At 36.4% G+C, this 22120-nt stretch overlaps 1 protein-coding gene across 2 annotated transcripts in view; it reads right to left on the bottom strand.

The window, feature by feature from the left end:
* ARIH1 (ariadne RBR E3 ubiquitin protein ligase 1) overlaps window positions 1-22120 on the bottom strand; it is a 132743-nt gene that overhangs the window by 6308 nt on the left and 104315 nt on the right. For both annotated transcript variants that reach the window (XM_024128886.3, XM_055088086.1), the window contains 6 exons: window positions 15495-15561; window positions 14068-14174; window positions 11868-11910; window positions 11276-11347; window positions 8164-8294; window positions 4691-4748 (listed from right to left, as the gene is read on the bottom strand). In XM_024128886.3, the coding sequence (XP_023984654.1) occupies window positions 4691-4748; window positions 8164-8294; window positions 11276-11347; window positions 11868-11910; window positions 14068-14174; window positions 15495-15561 (478 nt within the window). The remainder of the gene's footprint in view (window positions 1-4690; window positions 4749-8163; window positions 8295-11275; window positions 11348-11867; window positions 11911-14067; window positions 14175-15494; window positions 15562-22120) is intronic.

Below are 22120 nucleotides of genomic sequence, written 5' to 3'. Positions count from 1 at the left end.
ATTATATATACACAAAAGCTGATATCATATTTACTGATGAAACGGTATAGGAATTTAGGCTAAAATCAGGAACAAAGAGACATCTACTGCTACTTTTGTTATTTAATATTTTTTGAATGTCCTATAGCTGTACTTTCCAGTACAGCAGCCACTAGTCACAGGTGGCTATTAAAGTAAAAAATTCAGTTCCTCAGTGTTCAACAGCTATATCGCAGTCAGTGCCTACACCACATTAGATAGTGGTAATAAAGAACATTTCCATCATTACAGAATGTTCTACTGGATAGCTCTGTTCTGTGGTATGTAATAAGGTACATCAATATTTTAAAGTAGAAAACAAAAGAGAGGCAACCAGACATCATATAACACCTAATATAATGCAACAGAAACTATACAGTACCACCAGTTAAGTGTTCTATGTTCTTTCCACACCCCTCCCCAAATCAAGTCTGAATTCAATTATATAGAATTAACCACCAGTTTCAGGAAATTCAGGGATAGAAGAACCTATTAAATAAAACCAGGGAGTTGCAATCAGCAAATCCAGAATGTGTGAAATTCTACAAGAAAAACGACTTAGTTTCCTCAACAAACAAATGGCAAGGGAAGAAAAAAAAAACACCCAAAAATACAAAAAAATGAAAGGACTTATAGATTAGAGGATCACATCCAACTTGTGCACCTGTATGGATCCTGATTTAAACCAACTATAAAAGTTTATGAGATAAATGGGGACATTTGAACACTGGATAGTTGATGATATTAACAAAGTACTGCTTTAAGTATATAATATAGTATAATTATAAAATAATATATAATATATATACAAACATAATTATGGTACTACAGTTTTATGAAGAGTCTTTTAAAGTACATGAAGTATTACCAAATACATATATACATATATATATATAAAATATCAGGTCTAAATTTATTTTATATTATTTATCATACTGCAAAAAGAATTCACATAGGTCTCTCCCATTATACTGTAAATCTCTAGAGGAGATACAATTTTTAAAAAGTAATCTTGGGGGAATTCCCTGGCGGTCCAGTGGTTAGGACTCTGTGCTCTCACTGCCAAGGGCCCAGTTTCAATCCCTGGTCGGGGAACTAAGATCCCACAAGCCTCGAGGCCCATCTGGCCAAAAAAAAAAAAAAAAAGTAACCTTGTTATCTCTAGCACCTAATATGCAGAAAATGATAAATGCTTGTTAAATGCAACCACCATGGAAGGGTTTCTTACCACACATACATATTTCTTTTCTTTTACTATCACCTCCTCTTCCTCTCTTCATGCCTTAAAGCCTACTAACAGCACAGATACTACTAGGCCCTATGCTTGGTCTCTTGCTTAGAAATACTATCTCTGAACCACATAACTAGCCAATCACATGATCCAGTATCATACAACACTGAAACATCTCAAAAAACCTACACAAGCCATATTATTTCAGCAGTCAGGCAGGTATTAAATCAATGCTTACATGATGGAAAATTATTCCAATTATATCTAAAAATATAATATGTAGAAAATAAGCCGCTTGGCATTTTATTTCCCCCGAAAGCACTAATATTTTTAAGCCTGTCAAATTCCCAAGATGAAATGGAAAACCTAAATCACATATTAAAATGTATGTTACAGGACTTAATGTGACCAGCATTTGATTTAATGTGACCAACAATTCTCAAACAGCTTGCATCAATAAAATACCTTTAAAATTCAACATGAAAGAAAACCCACACCAACACTGCAAATAAGACCCATTTTTAATCAAATGCCAGAATCTGGATTGAGAAATGCAATCAGTATCCTGAAAACACTTTGGAAAAACAAACAAAACAACAACCTGAGCGCTTAGAACAGGGGTAGGCAAACTCTGGCCTGTGAGTGAAATCCAGCTGCTGCCTATTTTTTGTAAACAAAATTAACTTGGAACACTGCCATGCCTACTCTTTTAAGTCTATGGCTGAGTCAGCATTTCAAGAGCAGGGACAGAATTGAGTAATTGTAACAGAGACTATATAGTCTGCAAAGCTGAAAATATTTACTATCTGGCAACTCACAGGTCTAGTAGATAAGAAAATTCAGGGAATTCCCTGGTCAGGAAACTAAGATCCCACAAGCCTTGAGGCCCAGCTGGCCAAAAAAAAAAAAGTAATCTTGTTATCTCTAGCACCTAATATGAAAAGAAATAAAGTCTAGTAGATAAGAAAATTCAGGGAATTCCCTAGTGGTCCAGTGAGAAGGACTCTCACTGCCGGGGGGCCTGGGTTCAATCCCTGGTTAGGAAACTAAGATACTGCAAGCTGCACGGTGCAGCCAAAAAAATAAATAAAAATTAAAATTAAAAAAGGAAAGAAAAGAAAATTCAAATGTCCACCCGTCATAACTGTGGCATAGTATATTAAGTCAACAACTTTCTACAACACAGGTAACATCCTTCCAAGGCACTCAAAGTACCATCTATGTTCTTTCTGTGTTGTGTGCCAACCTTCTAGTACTTATTAAGAACTACAACTCCCAGAAAACACTAGGCCTGAGTATGGAAGTAGGGGAGGTAAGGAAAGAATATGCTAGATGTGTGCAATGGTGTGCTCCATTCTGGGAGGTATGGCTCCCACTTAAATAAACAAACAAATACAGGCACTCATATGAAATTTTCCCCTGTACACCCACAGGATCAGAAGATTCTAGTTTAGTCCAAAAGAAATGAGCTAGAAAAATAATGAGTTCTAGCATCTACAATCTACACATTGGTAGGGCTTAGAAGCTATGCCCAATAATCCACCCTCCCTGTGGACCTCAGAAAGGGATTCTACCAGCAACCAAATGCAGACCAGGTAAGGCCAAGGATAACCCATATACTTTTGTTGTCAGCAAATACCATATTCTGGCTAGATCTAACTAGACTACTCTTCATTCAGGATAAGTAAAAACTAAAAGTCTAACATGGTTATTAGGAAAAATGTAATGCAGCGTAAGAGAAAAAGAACAGTTCTCTATGGACTCAAAAAAAATTATCAAAATTAGAAGAAAATTTTAGGAAAATTTATGGTCTCTTCAGCAGAATTTAAGACAATTGTGACTGCTTAAAACAGAAGTAGAAAGCCATGAGGGCTAAGATTTAAAAACAAACAAACAAACAAACCCAAAACAGAAGGAGATGCAATGACAAACTGAGCTAAATAAAAATGCAACATTAGAATCGATTCCAAATGGGAGGTAGGAAAAGCATGACTGTCATTGTAGAGTTTTGTGTATAAAGATTACATGGGGTGATGTTTCTCAAACTGGAGTCTAAGGACGCTAAACAAAACTGGAGTAGGGGTGCCAAATGATCTGGTTTAAACAGACCATGGAATGTTTAAATATTAAAAATCTGATAATAACTGAAAGAAAACACAAACACTCCAGGCCATATGAATGAACTTATGAGAATCAACGTTTTCAGGTCTTACATTTGTGAAATGGCTAAAACTGGCATCAAGCAGGATTATTTTAACTGCACCAGAGTTGAGAATAGTAAGTGATAAAAGAATATATTAATGATCAATTCTGATCAAATCAAATTTTGATGCACTGTAGGGGTGAATGTGCAATAGGTAAGATATAGAAAACTGGTGGGAGAACAAATTATCACATGGCATTTGGTAGTACGGGTAACCCTAAATTTAAAAAACCTGGTCTGACAACAGTCTATCAACAGTAATTTAATTTCAGCAAATAACTTACCTGTCAAATTAGTTTTAACTTGAGTTCCACTGTTTTTGTGGTCTTCTTGGTTTGGTTGAATAGTTGCTTAAGAGTTAACAGCTGGTTTTATGTTTAAACATAGTTAAGTCGTATTATAATAAATATAATTTAAATCAACATTGGAATTTGTGGGGTTTTTTTTTTCCTCCTTTAAAAGGATCACAAATATTGTGAAAGTCTGTAATATAACCGCCTAGGTTATATAAATATATTCCTTTGTATTTATGGTAACTTAAATTATAATAAATTTTAAAGAAGCATTTAAAAAGTGAAACAATAACAAACAGGTTTTGTTTTGGATTGCATCCTGGCAAGACAAGCCATTTAAAAAGATTTGGGGGGGACAACTGGGGAATTTCAACACAGAATGGATGAATGTAAGGAATGATTAAATTCCAGGATTCTACAATTATGACAGAATTATCAGGCTGAAAGGAACTAAAAGTGTTACCGAACCTAATCCACACCAAGGGTTTGAATCCCTTCTACTATAATAGTGGGTTATTTCCCTATCCAGTAAGAGGGAAATCCCCACCTCCTGCGACAGTTCACTCCAAATCAGCTCACCTAAAATCATTAGAGCTTCTTGATGAACAATGAGATAATTAATTAATTAAAAGAAGTAAGACTGCATATAAATTGCAGCAGTGCCATTTAACAAATACTGCTCTTTAGTCTCCTTGCTGGGAAGGGAAAATCTTGATGCTGAAGACTACTGAACCTGAAAGTGTGCTAGATTAATTTTAAAAAATGCAAACAAACTTATAAATAGAAGTACTCCTGATATACATTTGCATAAGATCCCCTCTCTATAGGTACAGATACCCAGTATTTACTGGAATGTCATTTCAACAAATCTTTCAGAACTCAACACTCCAGCTAAATCATTCCCTAATCAACATAAAATGCATGTTTGAAAATAAATGTACTTACCTCCTGTGCATCTCTTGCTGCCTTTGCATCATCCTCATTATAGCGGTTACAGTTGTACCTTAAAGTAAGTGAAGAGGATTCCATAAAGCCATAAATCAATGAAAAGGGAACAAATCACAGAATTTTAGCCTGGATTTAGATATTACCTAGAACCAATACTCTCCTTTACACAGATAAACTGAGGTACAAAAAAACAAACACACACCCCTAGTGTTTGAATCCTTTCCATAATAGTGTGTCAGTTCTCTACTAGTAATAGGCAGTTAGTTCTCCACCTCCTGAGGCAGTCCATTCAAATCAGCTTACCGATAATCATAAGAAAACACTGTTATTCTAGAACTTCCACTTACCAACTGTAGTTTGAACTTCTAATTCAATTTTTGAACTAAGAGATCACCTCATCTCCTAGATTGTCTGTTATTTAGCCAAATATTCCCAGTTTTTCCAGAATTACTCACCTTCTTATCTTCACTTGTATACACCAAAGAAAACCAACAGCTGACAGACTGCTATGTAACAGGTACTGTGCTATGTGCTTTATATGCTATTACAGTTTACAAGAATCACTGAATCTTCCTAGAGAGGTCAGCTCAGAGTGGAGATGTATAAAACTGGCACTTCCCTTGTTCCTCTGTTTTCTTTTACAGGAACCTACATTACAGGAGCAGCTGATGTTTACTGAGTGTTAACTACATACCATCCACTTACTAAGGACTTCAACTGTCCTATCATGTTTAATCCCCTCAAGCACCTCATGAAATATTATCCTCATTGAGCAGATGAAGAGAAGATAAGCAACATATTTAAGGTCACAAAAATAGAGCTTCAGAGATGGAAATTAAACTTATGCCCATCTGGCAACTGAGGCCCATGCTCTTAACTAGTGAGTTCATGTGTTCAGAGTCTTTTAACAGTAATCTTCTTAGAAGAATTTTGAATTTAATGTAAATCTTGTTAAACTGGATTCATTATTCCAGCTTGCCAAGTCCTTCAGGATTATAATGGTTTATATAGTCAATATCCCTCTTTGATGTTACCCAAAAATGTATATAAGATTCTTATACTAGTTCAAGAAAATCATCAGTACAACTGACCATAAGAGCAGTATATAGTTGATGTGAATAAAAAAATGAGGACAAAGCCTTTCAGCAAACCTTTAAAGCGTTCCACTAGAAGACACAAACCTATTATCTGTACTCCAAGAAATGGTCATTCAATTAATCCCAAACCTCCCTGTCTGTATTCACAGCCTAGGCCATAAACCTCTCAGTCCACAATGAAATTCCTTGCTGAAATCTACCAAACATTCCCTAATCCATCAACCTAATAATACCATTTGATTCTGGAATTTCACATAAGAGAAAAACTAAGTTATACGGTTCATATGCAGCTTGTGGAATCAGAAATTTTGGAAATTTGGGATTACATTCTGTCTGCTCCCAATCTCTGGTACCTTTCCATTTTCCATAAGTACTCAGAAATAACCAACAACGGCTCACTGATGTCATCTTGAAGTTTTTAAAGTAACCCAGACCACAAATCACCTGAGTCAGGAGACTTATGAATTTTCCCCCAGCCTGGGTTATAATCCTCTTTTACCAATAATTACTCTACTCAAGTTAGCCCAAAGACTGCCTCTTCTTGCCCTCTACTGGTCAACTATTAACACCTCTTCTTTCTATCCGATACATCCTTTTATACTTTCCTCTTGATATTTTTAGATACTTTTAAGCCTCAACTCATTCTGGGCTTTAATCTGCCAACATTAAGAATTTTAAGGCCACAAAAGCAAGCAGGGCCCATCTATACTTCTAACTCAGATGACTGATAGTGCTACTTGCAATGCTTTTTTGAAGATTTCTGAGGCATTTTCAGATTTAAACAAGAAAGCACAGCATGATTTATCTGCAATGTTAAAGACACAGGCAACATTTCTGACACCCCTGGTCCAGGCCATTCTTCATTCTTCTGTATCCATCATTTGTTTCGTACCCTTTCCATTTTTCAATACAGCTCATTGAAAATTTGAGTTGTGATCAGAGATTTCCTTACACACACACAAAGTCTCTCTAGTATCTCTTCTCTCCTATTCCCTCTCCCCTTCACTAGGCTTGTTTAAATACATTCGAGTGAATTTAGTTTCCAGGAACACTCTAATCCTCCAGTTTGACCTCATAAAACCTAGAGTACCTATACCCCAAACACCTTTCCTTGGCTCTGACAGTGGTAAAAGCACTTTCTTTATTTCTATCTAAGCAATTAGTTTTTACCTGGCTCAGAATTAATTTCAGACAAATAATCCCTCTTACTATTCCTCTAATTAATGAATCTAAAAGGGAAGACTTGCCACTGTCTTAAGTTCAGATCCTCATCTTGTCTTCAACTTGCAATTTCTTCCCCTCCCACCCACGCTCTACAAAGCAGTCACAATATCCAGATAATGTATGTAAGTAAAGCACGTAATACAGAACTTTCTCATCTGAACTACAGATCTAATCTTGTCACTCCCAGTTAAAATCCTTCTGATAATGTCCAAACTATAGGTCCCAGTCTACTTTCTCTTTTCCTATTCCCCACAATTTGAGCGGCCAACACACTCAACACCAATAGGAGACAGGCAAGTAACACAAATGAGTGAAACAGGCAATTTGCAAACTGTAACACCCAGAAATATTTCCACTTTTACCAGGAGATGTGCTAGCTCCCATTTTTCTCATTTTGAGGAAAATGCATCAAGGCATCCTCAATCTAACTTGCATTTTTCCCAAATTGATAAGAAACGTACTTGGAACAAAGGTATGTATTGCTACCAAATGTGACTAGTGCCATCATGATATATGAAAATGCCAATAAGCTTCGGTCTTGGGAAATCAAACTGCAAAGTAAAGGCTCCATCTAAAGGGCTACTAATCGATTCCAGGTGATTTCTGCCAAACAGAAATGCAGGCCTGTTCTTATGTTTCAAAGAGAGGCTAAAAATCTGGATTGCATTGGGCAATTTTTCCAATTTTTAAAGTTGGAACAAATTTTTTGTCTAATGGTGGTGCAGGGTAACTAAAACACAACTGTGGAAGGGGTTTTGCCAAGTCTCTTAGTTTTCAACTATTACCTAGAAAGACATATTAGACAATGCAACTCTTTTCTGAATAAGTCATGTACTTTCACATCATTCTACCATTGTTCATGCGGCTCTCTTTGCCCTGAATGTTATTCCTACCACTTTTTAAGCAAATGAAACCTTAGTCCTCCTTGAAGTTCAACTCAACTGTTACATGATCTGTGAGATAAGCCTAATTAATCCCTCTCTCTGGATATCTTGCATATACTTTTAACACTGATCACACACTGTATTCATTTATCTAGCTCCCAAGTTAGATGGTGATTTACATGAGGTAGAAACGTTATTCATAATATGTGGCAGATATATCACATACTTATGTGAACATGTTCTTCCCTTCATTTCCCCAACCTACCAGGCAGATCCATGTGGTTCCCAAGGGCCAAGACACACCCAGCAAAACTCTGCTTTACAGTTCTGGTTACGACAGACCATGTGATTACAACCGCCATCCTTCTCAATTGTGACATGGCATTTGGGACATTCCTATGAAGAGAAACTATAAAGTTGGTGTCAATGCTACACTGAGGAGAAGCCAGTTTTAGATTTGGTTTATTTTTAAATACCACATCTATTGTGATTAATACATGTAAAGCACTCAGTGTCAAACACTTAGTAAGTACCACTGAAAATGAGTTGTTATTATTACTGGCTATTAAGATGTATAACAACTTAAGGATTTGTTTTAGTGGGGCTGGGAGACAAAAACATTTTAAGTACTTTTAACCAAACACATACTAATAATAGTTTTATGGGAGGTTAAACATTTTCTCCATGTTAATATAATATATTCTTCCAATGTCATCTAGAAATAATCATTGAGTACTTCCTGTATCCCACACACTGTTCTCAGTGTTTTATATGCATTAACTCATAATCTTTATAGTGGCCTTACTCCTATTTCCATTTGTCAGATTAATAAACTAAGAAAAATTTAAAGAGACTAGTCCAAGGTCACACAGGTAGCAAATGGTAGAGTCAGGATACAAACCCAAGCAATTTGGCCTCAGGAATCAGGCAAGCAAGATTGGTAAATTCTTTTTGTGGCTACTGAATTTCCCAACTTTCTTGTGGTCCATTTACAATTGTGCTACAGAGATCACTTTTCTTTTTTCCAAGACTGTATCATTTTCTTGGTTGCTAATGAGCCAAAGTTATTACCCTGCAGGCATGTTTTTTTTCTCCCTTGAAAAATCTAGAAAATTAAACTTACTCATTATTTTTAATAAAACTTTAAGATGTAAAGCTTGGATTTTGTTGTACATTTTTGTATCTGACATCTGTTACTCCCACAAGGGGGGGAGAGTATCACCCATTATATTACTTGCAATTCAGCTATTGTGAACAGACTACACTACCCATAAACTATAGTAATTCAATAGGTCAATACAGCAATATTTAATTATACATTTTCAATCAAATTTTTGAAGTCACTCACATAAAAAAATACATTTCCCCAAAGAAGCAAATTCCAGGCCTAATATATCTGTTTCATTCTATATTTCTTAGCTATAATTAACTAATTAGTTAATTAACTAATTAATTTCTTAATATACCAACAATCTGCAAATCCTTTAAAAAAGCTAATAACAAAAATAAGCTTCTGAAATGTCTCAGGAGAAAAACTCCTCAATTTCATCTCAAAACTGCCAAGTAGATAAATCTGTTGTTACAAATTGCCATTCTTGCTTAATAATCTACCTTCTAAACAAACTCAAAACATATTCAAGCCTATACTCCCTATTTTAAACATCTTGGGGATTTAGAGTATTTGGGGATTTTTCTAGATGCAGAAAGAGGGTTACAGTTTAATCAAACTACTTAGGGAAAATATAACTGCCCTATTCTAAATACTAGTTTGAAAGCAGATTCTGGGATTTTAATGAACATTTCTGGTGGGGAAATCTTCAATTTTTGAAAAAGAATGCTTGGCTACCAGGAAAGTTTTAAAAAATAACAAAAGCAACCACTTCCTGACATTATAGCTAGGTTTTTTTGAGTGCCATAAGGTATGTTTATCATGATGGTTTTAGAAAGTACAGAAATATCAACTTCAAAACTACATTCCTCAAAGATGTGGGCATTTGTTTTATGCCACAGGACTCACTGTTTTACTGCTAATGCTTTCTGGGAGATAGAAATGTATACATATATTTTAATCTTTTTGGGTAGAGCAGGGTACTAATGGTATAAAATCATGTGCTGGCCTTCATCATTTAAGCACTCATTCTTATCACTATCCTGAGATTGAGTGACGGAAGAGTGCAAAGCTGTAACTAACTCTGGTCAAACAACTCAATATTCTTTAAAACATCATCTTCATATGTGAAAGACAATAATAAAAATGAATAGCCCATGAATAACCCTATTATCCATCACCCAAATCACTTCCTATATGAATAGGATGTAAGATTGAATGTTTACACAATTTTCTACTAAGAAATTAGCTGGGTACACAGTTCAGATTCAAATGCTTACTTATTACTTAGTGATAGAAAAAAAGGGTGCTCAAGATTATCTGCATTTGTAGGACATTCATCTAGGGTTAAAGAAGTGGTTCATGGCATAAAGATACTGAATTTTGGGGCTTCCCTGGTGGCGCAGTGGTTGCGTGTCCGCCTGCCGATGCAGGGGAACCGGGTTCGCGCCCCGGTCTGGGAGGATCCCGCGTGCCGCGGAGCGGCTGGGCCCGTAAGCCATGGCCGCTGGGCCTGCGCGTCCGGAGCCTGTGCTCCGCAGCGGGAGAGGCCACAGCAGAGGGAGGCCCGCATACCACAAAAAAAAAAAAAAAAAAAAAAAAAAAGATACTGAATTTTGAAACTAGTATCATGACCAATGTTATTCAAAAAATAAAAACCAAAAAACCAAGGATACTCATATTACCCCAAAGCTTCTATTTCTCAGGACTCAAGTCTCTTAATAAATCATATTTTGGAAGTTTAACATGTTAAAAATGTTAAACGTGTTAAGCCCAATTCAGTTACATAATAAGTTACTCGGTTATTCTGACTGAACACTGCCCTAAAAAATGACTCCTTAGAAGTTAAACCTTGGGGATTTTAAAAGGCAGAAATATAGCCTAGTTTTAAAAAAAAAAAAAAAAAAAGCTAGGTGGAAAAAAACTCTATAATACATTTGTATACTAAAAGGCAGACAAGAACAGTATGAAAAGATATTATCAAACCCCAGGGTAGAAAAATTATCAACTACTGCTTTTCTGATAGAAGAAAAACTTCTATAGCAGAGTACCGTGCATATTGCACTATAGTAATCAATAAAATAAACTCAAACAGTAAAACAAAGGCAAATTATTAATAGACAATAATTCTGAAAATAAAAAGTAAACCTTAATCAAGAAAAAGGTAAAACAAGGCCCTTTATTAGGTAAACTTACTACTTTTGCTAATGCTGATACACCTATCCTTATCAGTTTCAATACCAAGAGTTTACTGAAGGAAAATACTAACCTTTGTGTTGGCTGCAATCCAATTAGAGGTTTCACTGTCATCATCACACTTTTTAATCCACTTCTTCAACCACTGTTTGAAAACAGGAACCGTTTTCAGTACAACAGAAGACTCAAAGATAGTAAATTACATCAACACTTAAATACAGTCAAGCTTAAATGTAAAAACCAAAGGATAAGATTATCACTGGGTTTACTACCTTTTAAACCAAGAAATCCTGTGATTCTCATATCCAGTCCAGGTACATAAAAAATCAACCAAAGGAGGACTTTCTCTGGCTGAAGCTAAGTGGGGAACCTAGAGCTCAAGGTGAGGCCCAGCTGCAAGGTGTGTCATTCCCCTTAGCTAATTACAAAGCCTTCCAACAGAGGTGCCTTAACCCTCATTATCTTGATAATAATCAGGAGATGACTTTATTCCTACGGAATGTTCCCTGAATACTTGCAAAGATCACCTGAAATAAAAAGGGCAAAATACTATCTTCCATTTACTAATGAATAAATAACAAACTTGTGGGCTGTGGCTTTCAGTCATCAAGTCTTAGAAGTACTCTACTACCTTATTTAAAAATGAAAATGCCAGGCAAACTCACCTTACATTTAACAGGGTCATGCCAATTTTCTCCACAGTTAAAGCTGTTAAGTGACACAAGAGTTAAAAGAATTAAGTCCTACCTACTGTAAGTAAAGTAAACAAACAACTTCATAATTTACAGTTCCTCAATACTTTCACCAGTTTCTAGTGACTGCGAAATACAAGGACAGGAACCAAGTCTATTTTATTCTACAATAAATTATTTAGCATTTAGTATTGGGACCAACACATATTTGGGTGTCTGTGTGTGAAATGAGGAATGACTTGTAAGCATGAAGACATGCTATGATGACAATTTCATAATAGATGACTATTTAAATAGCTACCAAACTGTAAAGACAATAAAATCAGTATAGTTAGATTTGTATTTTTCTGATAGTTTTTAATATGTATAATTCCTTGCTGCAACCATTATCTAAATGAAACCAAAATGAAATCATGTTCAATAATTTGAACTTAAATTTCAACCAACGCTTCATAGGCATATATTAAATATTTTATTTAACACTCCAAATGAAGAGTTAAAGAATGACTTTGTAGGGTAATTCTATACTTTAGTACTAATGCACAGTAAGCAATATGTGGGAAGCAAACAAGTCACTTCTCTGCATGATCCAAACAAATGAACCTCAGCCAGTAGAGATAAATTGTACCAAACAAGGTATAAAGCAAAAGACTATATCTACATATTCTCTAAGACTATATTAATTGCTAATCCCTTTCTGTTTTCTAGTCACATGGTATATACATTTGTTTAAAAAGTATAAATTAAGAATAAACACAAATGCTTGTGAAAAAGTAACCATTGTATGGCTGATTAATTAGCTAATCAAGTAATTTGGAAATGCCCAAAATCCCTTGCAAATTAGAAGAATAAAGTGCTACATCAGTTTAAATGAAGTCAGGATAATGGTTACTTCTGGAGATGAACATGGGGAATGGAATGGTGAAGGGAACATCAAGAAGCTTCAAATGTATCTGTCAGGTTTTATTTCTTGGCAAAAACAAACAAAATACTGATTCTGATTAAGCTGGGTTGTAACTATGTAAGTACTGGTTGTTATTCTCTATACTTAAGTCTGTATTTGAAATATTTCATACTAAAAGTATATTTGAAAGTAGGTAAGGAATCAGACTCTACCCTCTGTCTACAGGGTAAACTCTGAAACAATAATGCATATTTAATCTTTACCAAAATAGCATGTATTTTACATAAATTTAATCTCTATGAGTTTACTCACTCTTTTTGGAAATATTTAGTATTAATGATGTATATGTCTAATTCTATAGATGTCTGGAGAAAAAAAAGAATGATACGGAATACCAATAAAATGTTTGTTAGTTACAGAGCCCCCTGGCTTGACTGGCTTCTCATTCCTAAAAGATCCATAAGGGAATGGAAGATCATCTTAACTCTCTAATACGTGATATTGGAAATTCCCTGCTAAATTGAACCTAAAATTCAAAGCTACAGAGTATGCTATAGCACTCCCAGGAATCCAGGTTACCAAGAAAGCTGTGGCCAGGGGCCCCACAGAAGAACTCTTAGTTAAAGAAAACACATCTATCAACTAAGTTTTATCTTTCCAAATTTATCTGCATATTTTTAGGAGTAAGATTAAACTTGTCAGAATAAAGGAAATTAAAAACAAAACACCTAACTGTATTTTATTTCCTAAGAGAGAACCTGAAAACAGATCAAGAACCATAAGGGAACCAAACATAATTTGACAAAATAAGCAGTCAATCAGAAATGAGAAGAACTTTTTAAATTTACAATAAATAATGTAATAATAAATATAAAATGGATAAACTTGAAAAAAAAAAAGAAATGAGAAGAATTGAGTTTTTGTCCCAGATCTTTAAATTTGCTGCCATATACGTTCCAGTGGAACACACAAGAGAATGTGATTACAGCTGCATTTTTTTTCCCATAAGAAAATAAATCCAAAAGTTAGAGCGACAGAGAAAGAGGAAAAACTATCTTAAGATGTGACTTTTTAATCCGATTTTTATTTGAAAGAAATACAAACTATTTAAAGTCAACATCACCCACCTACCTCAGATAAAGAATATTTTCTACTATTTTTTTTCTTTTTTTAAAATTGGGGTATAGTTGCTTTTTTTCTACTATTTTACTAACAAAAATAAATAGAAAAGCTATGTGCACTACTCCAATTTAGGAATCACTTGCTTACCAAAACTGGCGCCCACATTTGCAGCGAACAGGTTTAGCATCAGGATATTGGACTTTAACAACATGGTGGCAATCTGGGGCAGGACACCACTTTAACAGTCGATTGCACTGAAATACAAGTTGGAACATAAAAAATGACAGCAAATTAAATCATGATGCAAGATTTTCCAGTACACCATGCAATTATTTATGCTACTTCCTCACTATCACAAAGTGGGGATGGTGTCACCGACACATAAAAACCTGCCACCAATACTTAGTCTCCTACAGCAATGCTTTTGGAAGTACTGTTCTTCTAAGATTATAGATCCCTTGAAGATCTGGTATTATAAAATATATAACCTATCTCTTATTCTATCTTCAAAATCCCACTGAGAACTTTAAAATAAATGATCACCATTATGTGATCATTAACAAGCATCAATTTCTCTATGGTTCTATTTCAGGGCAATTTTAAAACATACAAGAAAACAAGATATGCTTCTACTTAGGGAAGGCAATTACATGCTATAGAATAGCATGAAACAAGCTGAGGGATACACATGGAATTTCTCTCTTTGACAATACAAAGCTCTTCTAAGAACAAAAGCCAGTGCCTAAACCACAGAAAAGATTCCATTTTAGTTCATCAAAAGAAATATAACTTTTGAAGCATTTTTATTATGAGACAAAACATGGCTCAAGGAACACTCCATCAGAACTCAAGTTTATTGACCATTTCAAAAAATATACTATTCCTAAAAAATGCTATTTTCTAGAAGATCTGACCTTCAGTTTAATCTCTAATAAAAATTAAAATTACATTCTAGAACTGAAATACCAAGTTACACTGGTGCTCTTGTACAGGGGCTGGCAAACTTCTTTCACATAGAGCCAGAGAGTAGAGATATTTGGCTCCATGGGCCATATGGCCTCTTTAGCAACGACTCAACTCTGCCACTGCAGCACAAAAGCAGTCACAGAATAAAACTGCATGTTCAAATAAATCTTTATTTACAAAAACAGGCAGGCCATAGTTTGCCAACTTCTGTTAAGATATATTTGATAAAAACAAACAAAAAAACACTACATAATTCTTTTTAAATGAAGTTTACTGGTAATGGAAGGTAAAACAAGCAGAGACATAGCAGAGTTAGAGTGCCCAACATGATTAAACATGACATCACTAATAATCAGCTAAAATTCTGTGCTAGGGATAAAGGAAGACTATAAAATAATTTTATTCTCAAAGCTCAAGATCGATGAAAAGACATCTACTTATTGGTTTATCACATTCCTTTGAGAATAAAGGTATTTTGGTATGCTTCATAAATGAAGATAAAAACTGAAGTTACTGTAAAGGTGTTCCTTATGTAAGACAAACTGATATTTCTATTAATACACAGAATTCCTTTTATTTAAAGAAGGAAAACTTATGCGATCACTTACCTCTACAAAGCTATTTGTTATTAAATGCTGATACTTTAATTTAACTTTTGAATCTGTGATCAGGCGCCTGAAAGCGAGAATAAAAGTTTATTAGGAAGTTTTCAGCTAAGAATATTTTCCACATTTATAAAATAAAATTTCAATGCTCTGTGCTATAAAAACTGCCTTAAATTGAAAATACTAAAATACACATAAAATGTCAACAAATGGAACTGTAGGAATCAAAACAATAATTTCAAAGTTTCTATAGTTTTATTTTGGTAGACATTTCCCCATTTCTTATACTCTAAATATTGTTTTTACCCAGTTTGTATTGTAGCCTAATGACTTACCAATATTGTCAAATTTAGGCCCCTTTCAGAGTTTTAGGACTCTGATATCTTGCCTTAAGACAGCAATTCTCAGCCACCTTTTCTAAGATCCCCTCTCAAAAATCTGCGTGTGAAATAAGGGATGTTGGTAGGAATGTTCAGAAATGGATCCAGGTTTTGCTAGATATAATTTTGATAGCTTCCTTCTTCTGAAATCTTTTGGTAATTTATCAGAAATGCTTATTGACTGCAACCTGGCTTCCTTTATCCACCTAGAACACCTTAATTTACAAGAATTTCTTGAACTCACAGGAACCCATGAAAGTGAAGAACCCTGAAGCTTAAGTCTCATTAATTTTAATGGTAAACACTCCTGTGAGTATTAGAAGAAAATGGTGTTAAAGCAGAAAAAGAGTAACTCACAAAGCTAGCAAGAACGGTATCAAAAATGAACAGTCCACAGAGAGACCTTCAAGATGGTGGAGGAGTAAGAAATAGACATCACCTTCCTCCCCACAAATACATCAGAAATACATCTACATGTGGAACAACTCCTACAGAACACCTACTGAACGCTGGCAGAAGACCGCAGACCTCACAAAAGGCAAGAAACTCCCCAGGTTCGGCAGGGGAAAAGAAAAAAAAAAAAAACAGAGACAAAAGAATAGGGACATGACCTGCACCTCTGGGAGGGATGTGTGAAGGAGGCAAAGTTTCCACACACTAGGAAGCCCCTACACTGGCTGAGACGGGGTTGGCGGGGGGGCTTCGGAGCCACAGAGGAGAGCGCAGCAACAGGGATGCAGAGGGCAAAGCGGAGAGATTCCCGCACAGAGTATCGGTGCCGACCAGCACTCACCAGCCAAGAGGCTTGTCTGCTCACCCACCGGGGGGCGGGTGGGGACTGGGAGCTGAGGCTCGGGCTTTGGAGGTCAGACCCCAGGGAGAAGAATGGGGTTGGCTGCATGAACACAGCCTGAAAGGGGCTAGTGCGCCACAGCTAGCCAGGAGGGAGTCCAGAAAAAAGTCTGGAACTGCCTAAGAGGCAAGAGACCATTGTTTCGGGGTGCGTGAGGAGAGGGCATTCAGAGCACCGCCTAGACAACCTCCAGAGACGGGTGCGAGCCTAGGCTCGCAGAGCAGACACCAGAGACGGACATAAAATGCTAAGGCTGCTGCTACAGCTACCGAGAAGCCTGTGTGCAAGCACAGGTCACTCTCCACACCTCCCCTCCTGGAAGCCTGCGCAGCCTGCCACGGCCAGGGTCCCGTGATCCAGGGACAACTTCCCCGGGAGAACACACAGCACGCCTCAGGCTGTGCAACGTCATGCTGCTCTCTGCCGCCGCAGGCTCGCCCCGCATCCCTACCCCTCCCTCCCCCCCACCTGAGTGAGCAAGAGCCCCCTCATCAGCTGCTACTTTAACCCCATCCTGTCTGAGTGAAGAACAGACGCCCTCAGGTGACGGGCAGAGGCGGGGCCAAACCCAAAGCTGAACCCCAGGAGCTGTGCAAACAAAGAACAGAAAGGGAAATCTCTCCCAGCAGCCTCAGGAGCAGGGGATTAAATCCCCGCAATCAACTTGATGTACCCTGGATCTCTGGAATACCTGAATAGACAACAAATCATCCCAAAATTGAGGTGGTAGAATTCGGGAGCAACTGTACACCTGGGGTTTGCTTTCTACATCTAATTTGTTTTTGGTTTTATGATTATCTTAGTTTAGTGTTTAGAGTTTACTATCATTGATAGATTTGTTCATTCATTTAGTTGCTCTCTTCCTTTTTTAAAATATATATATATATTTTTTTTCTTTTTTTACACTTTCTCTTTTTCTGAGTGTGTATGTGTATGCTTCTTTGTGTGATTTTTGTCTGTACGGCTTTCCTTTTACCATTTGTCCTAGGGTTCTGTCTGTCCGTTTTTTTGTTGTTGTTTTTAAGTATACTTTTTAGCGCTGGTTATCATTGGTGGATTTGTTTTTTGGTTTGGTTGCTGTCTTTTTTTAATTCTTTCTTTAAACTACTTTTTAATTTTTTTATTTTTAATAATTTATTTTTTATTTTAGTAACTTTATTTTATTTTTTTCTTTCTTCCTTTTCTTTCTTTCTTTCTTTTTTTCTCCCTTTTCTTCTGAGCCGTGTGCCTAACAGGGTCTCGGTGCTCTGGAGGGTGTCAGGCCTCTGCCTCTAAGGTGGTGGGAAAGCCGAGTTCAGGACGTGTCCACCAGAGGCCTCCCAGCTCCACATAATATCAAACAGCAAAAGATCTCCCAGAGATCTCCATCTCAATGCTAAGACCCAGCTCCACTCAATGACCAGCAAGCTACAGTGCTGGACACCCTATGCCAAACAACTAGCAAGACAGGAACACAACCTCACGCATTAGCACAGGGGCTGCCTAAAATCATAATAAGGTCATAGACACCCCAAAACACAACACTGGACGCGGTCATGCCCACCAGAAAGACAAGATCCAGCCTCATCCACCAGAACACAGGAACCAGTCCTCTCCACCAGGAAGCCTACACAACCCACTGAACCAACCTTAGCCACTGGGGGAAGACACCAAAAAAAAAAGGGGAACTACGAACATGCAGCCTGCGAAACGGAGATCCCAAACACAATAAGTTAAGCAAAATGAGAAGACAGAGAAACACACAGCAGATGAAGGAGCAAGGTAAAAACCCACCACACCAAACAAATGAAGAGGAAATAGGCAGCCTAGCTGAAAAAGAATTCAGAGTAATGACAGTAAAGATGATCCAAAATCTTGGAAAGAGAATGGGGAAAATACAAGAAACGTTTAACAAGGACCTAGGAGAACTAAAGAGCAAACAGACAATGATGAATAACACACTACATTAAATTAAAAATTCTCTAGAAGAAATCAATAGCAGAATAACTGAGGCAGAAGAACAGATAAGTGACCTGGAAGATAAAATGGTGGAAGTAACTACCGCAGAGCAGAATAAAGAAGAAAGAACAAAAAGAATTGACGACAGTCTCAGAGACCTCTGGGACAACATTAAATGCACCAACATTCGATTTACAGGGGTCCCAGAAGAAGAAGAGAAAAAGAAAGGGACTGAGAAAATATTTGAAGACAATACACTTCAAAACTTCCCTAATATGGGAAAAGAAATAGTCAATCAAATCCAGGAAATGCAGAGTCCCATATAGGATAAATCCAAAGAAAAATATGCCAAGACACGTATTAATCAAACTATCAAAAATTAAATACAAAGAAAAAATATTAAAAGCAGCAAGGGAAAAACAATAAATAACATACAAGAGAATGCCCATAAGATTAACAGCTAATCTTTCAGCAGAAACTCTGCAAGCCAGAAGAGAGTGGCAGGACATTTTAAAGTGATGAAAGGGGAAAACCTACAACCAAGATTACTCTACCCAGCAAATATCTCATTCAGATTCGACGGAAAAATTAAAAGCTTTACAGACAAGCTAAAGCTAAGAGAATTCAGCACCACTAAAGCAGCTTTACAACAAATGCTGAAGGAACTTCTCTAGGCAGGAAACACAAGAGAAGGAAAAGACCTACAATAACAAACCCAAAACAATTAAGAAACTGGTAACAGGAACATATATATCGATAACTACCTTGAATGTAAACGGAATAAATGCTCCAACCAAAAGACACTGACTGGCTGAATGGATACAGAAACAAGACCCGTATATATACTGTTTACAAGAGACCCACTTCAGACCTAGGGATATATACAGACTGAAAGGGAGGGGATGGAAAAAGATATTCCATGAAAATGGAAATCAAAAGAAAGCTGGAGTAGCAATTCTCATATCAGACAAAGTAGACTTTAAAGACTATTACAAAAGACAAAGAAGGATACTACATAATGATCACGGGATCGATTCCAAGAAGATATAACAATTGTAAATATTTATGCACCCAACATAGGAGCACCTCAATACATAAGGCAAATGCTAACAGCCATAAAAGGGGAAATCGACAGTAACACAATCATAGTAGGGGACTTTAACATCCCACCTTCACCAATGACAGATCATCTAAAATGAAAATAAATAAGGAGACACAAGCTTTAAATGATACATTATACAAGATGGACTTAATTGACATTTATAGGACATTCCATCCAAAAACAACAGAATACACTTTTTTCTCAAGTGCTCATGGAACATTCTTCAGGATAGATCATATCTTGGGTCACAAATCAAGCCTTGGTAAATTTAAGAAAACTGAAATCATATCAAGCATCTTTTCTCTAAGAGGGAAGTTTATAGCAATACAATCCTACCTCAAGAAACAAGAAAACTCTCAAATAAACAACCTACCCTTACACCTAAAGCAATCAGAAAAAGAACAAAAATACTCCAAAGTTAGCAGAAGGAAAGAAATCATAAAGATCAGATCAGAAATAAATGAAAAAGCAATTAAGGAAACAATAGCAAAGATCAATAAAAATAAAGCTGGTTCTTTGGGAAGATAAAATTGATAAACCATTAGCCAGACTCATCAAGAAAAAAAAGGTAGCAGACTCAAATCAATAGAATTAGAAATGAAAAAGGAGAGGCAACAACTGACACTGCAGAAATATGAAGGATCATGAGAGATTACTACAAGCAACTATATTCCAACAACCTGGAAGAAATGGACAAATTCTTAGAAAACCACAACCTTCCAAGACTGAGGCAAGAAGGAACAGAAAATATAAACAGACCAATCACAAGCACTGAAATTGAAACTGTGATTTAAAATCTTGCAACAAACAAAAGAAGCCCAGGACCAGATGGCTTCACAGGCGAATTCTATCAAACATTTAGAGAAGAGTTAACATCTATCCTTCTCAAACTCTTCCAAAAGATAGCAGAGGGAGGAACACTCCCAAACTCATTCTATGAGGCCACCATCACCCTGATACCAAAACCAGACAAAGACGTCACAAAGAAAGAAAACTACAGGCCAATATCACTGATGAACATAGATGCAAAAATCCTCAACAAAATACTAGCAAACAGAATCCAACAGCACATTAAAAGGATCATACACCATGATCAAGTGGGGTTTATCCCAGGAATGCAAGGATTCTTCAATATACACATATCAGTCAATGCGATAAACCATATTAACAAACTGAAGGAGAAAAACCATATGATCATCTCAATAGCTGCAGAAAAAGCTTTTGACAAAATGCAACACCCATTTGTGATAAAAACTCTCAAGAAAGTAGGCACAGAGGGAACTTACCTCAACATAATAAAGCCCATATATGACAAACCTACAGCCAACATCATTCTCAATGGTGAAAAACAAAAAGCATTTCCTCTAAGATCAGGAACAAGACAAGGTTGCCCACTCTCACCACTAATATTCAACAGTTTTGGAAGGTTTAGCCACAGCAATCAGAGACGAAACAGAAATAAAAGGAATCCAAGTCGGAAAAGAAGAAGTAAAGCTGTCACTGTTTGCAAATGACATGATACTATACATAGAGAATCCTACAGATGCTACCAGAAATCTACTAGAGCTAATCAATGAATTTGGCAAAGTAGCAGGATACAAAATTAATGCACAGAAATCTCTTGCATTCCTATACATCATTTTTCCTAATGATGAAAAACATGAAAGAGAAATTAAGGAAACACTCCCATTTACCATTGCAACAAAAAGAACAAAATATCTAGGAATAAACCTACCTAAGGAGACAGAAGACCTGTACGCAGAAAATTATAAGACACTGATGTAAGAAATTAAACATGATACAAACAGATGTAGAGATATACCATGCTCTTGGATTGGAACAATCAACACTGTGAAAATGACTATACTACCCAAAGCAATCTACAGATTCAATGCAATCCCCATCAAACTACCACTGGCATTTTTCACAGAACCAGAACAAAAAAATTCACAATTTGTATGGAAACACAAAAGACCCCGAAGAGCCAAAGCAATCTTGGGAAAGAAAAATGGAGCTGGAGGAATCAGGCTCCCAGACTTCAAACTATACTACAAAGCTACAGTAATCAAGCAGTATGGTACTGACACAAAAACAGAAATACAGATCAATGGAACAGAACAGTAAGCCCAGAGATAAACCCACGCACATATGGTCACCTTATTTTTGATACAGGAGGCAAGAATATACAATGGAGAAAAGACAGCCTCTTCAATAAGTGGTGCTGGGAAAACTGGACAAGTACATGTAAGTGGGACAAACTATTTGCAAACGAAGCAACTAACAAAGGATTAATCTCCAAAATATACAAGCAGCTCATGCAACTCAATATCAAAAAAACAAACAACCCAATCCAAAA

This window comes from Physeter macrocephalus, chromosome 11, assembly GCF_002837175.3.
Source record: "Physeter macrocephalus isolate SW-GA chromosome 11, ASM283717v5, whole genome shotgun sequence".
Classification (NCBI taxonomy): domain Eukaryota; kingdom Metazoa; phylum Chordata; class Mammalia; order Artiodactyla; family Physeteridae; genus Physeter; species Physeter macrocephalus.
The sequence above is the reverse complement of the archived record's forward strand: the minus strand, read 5'-3'. Positions and strand labels throughout refer to the sequence as shown.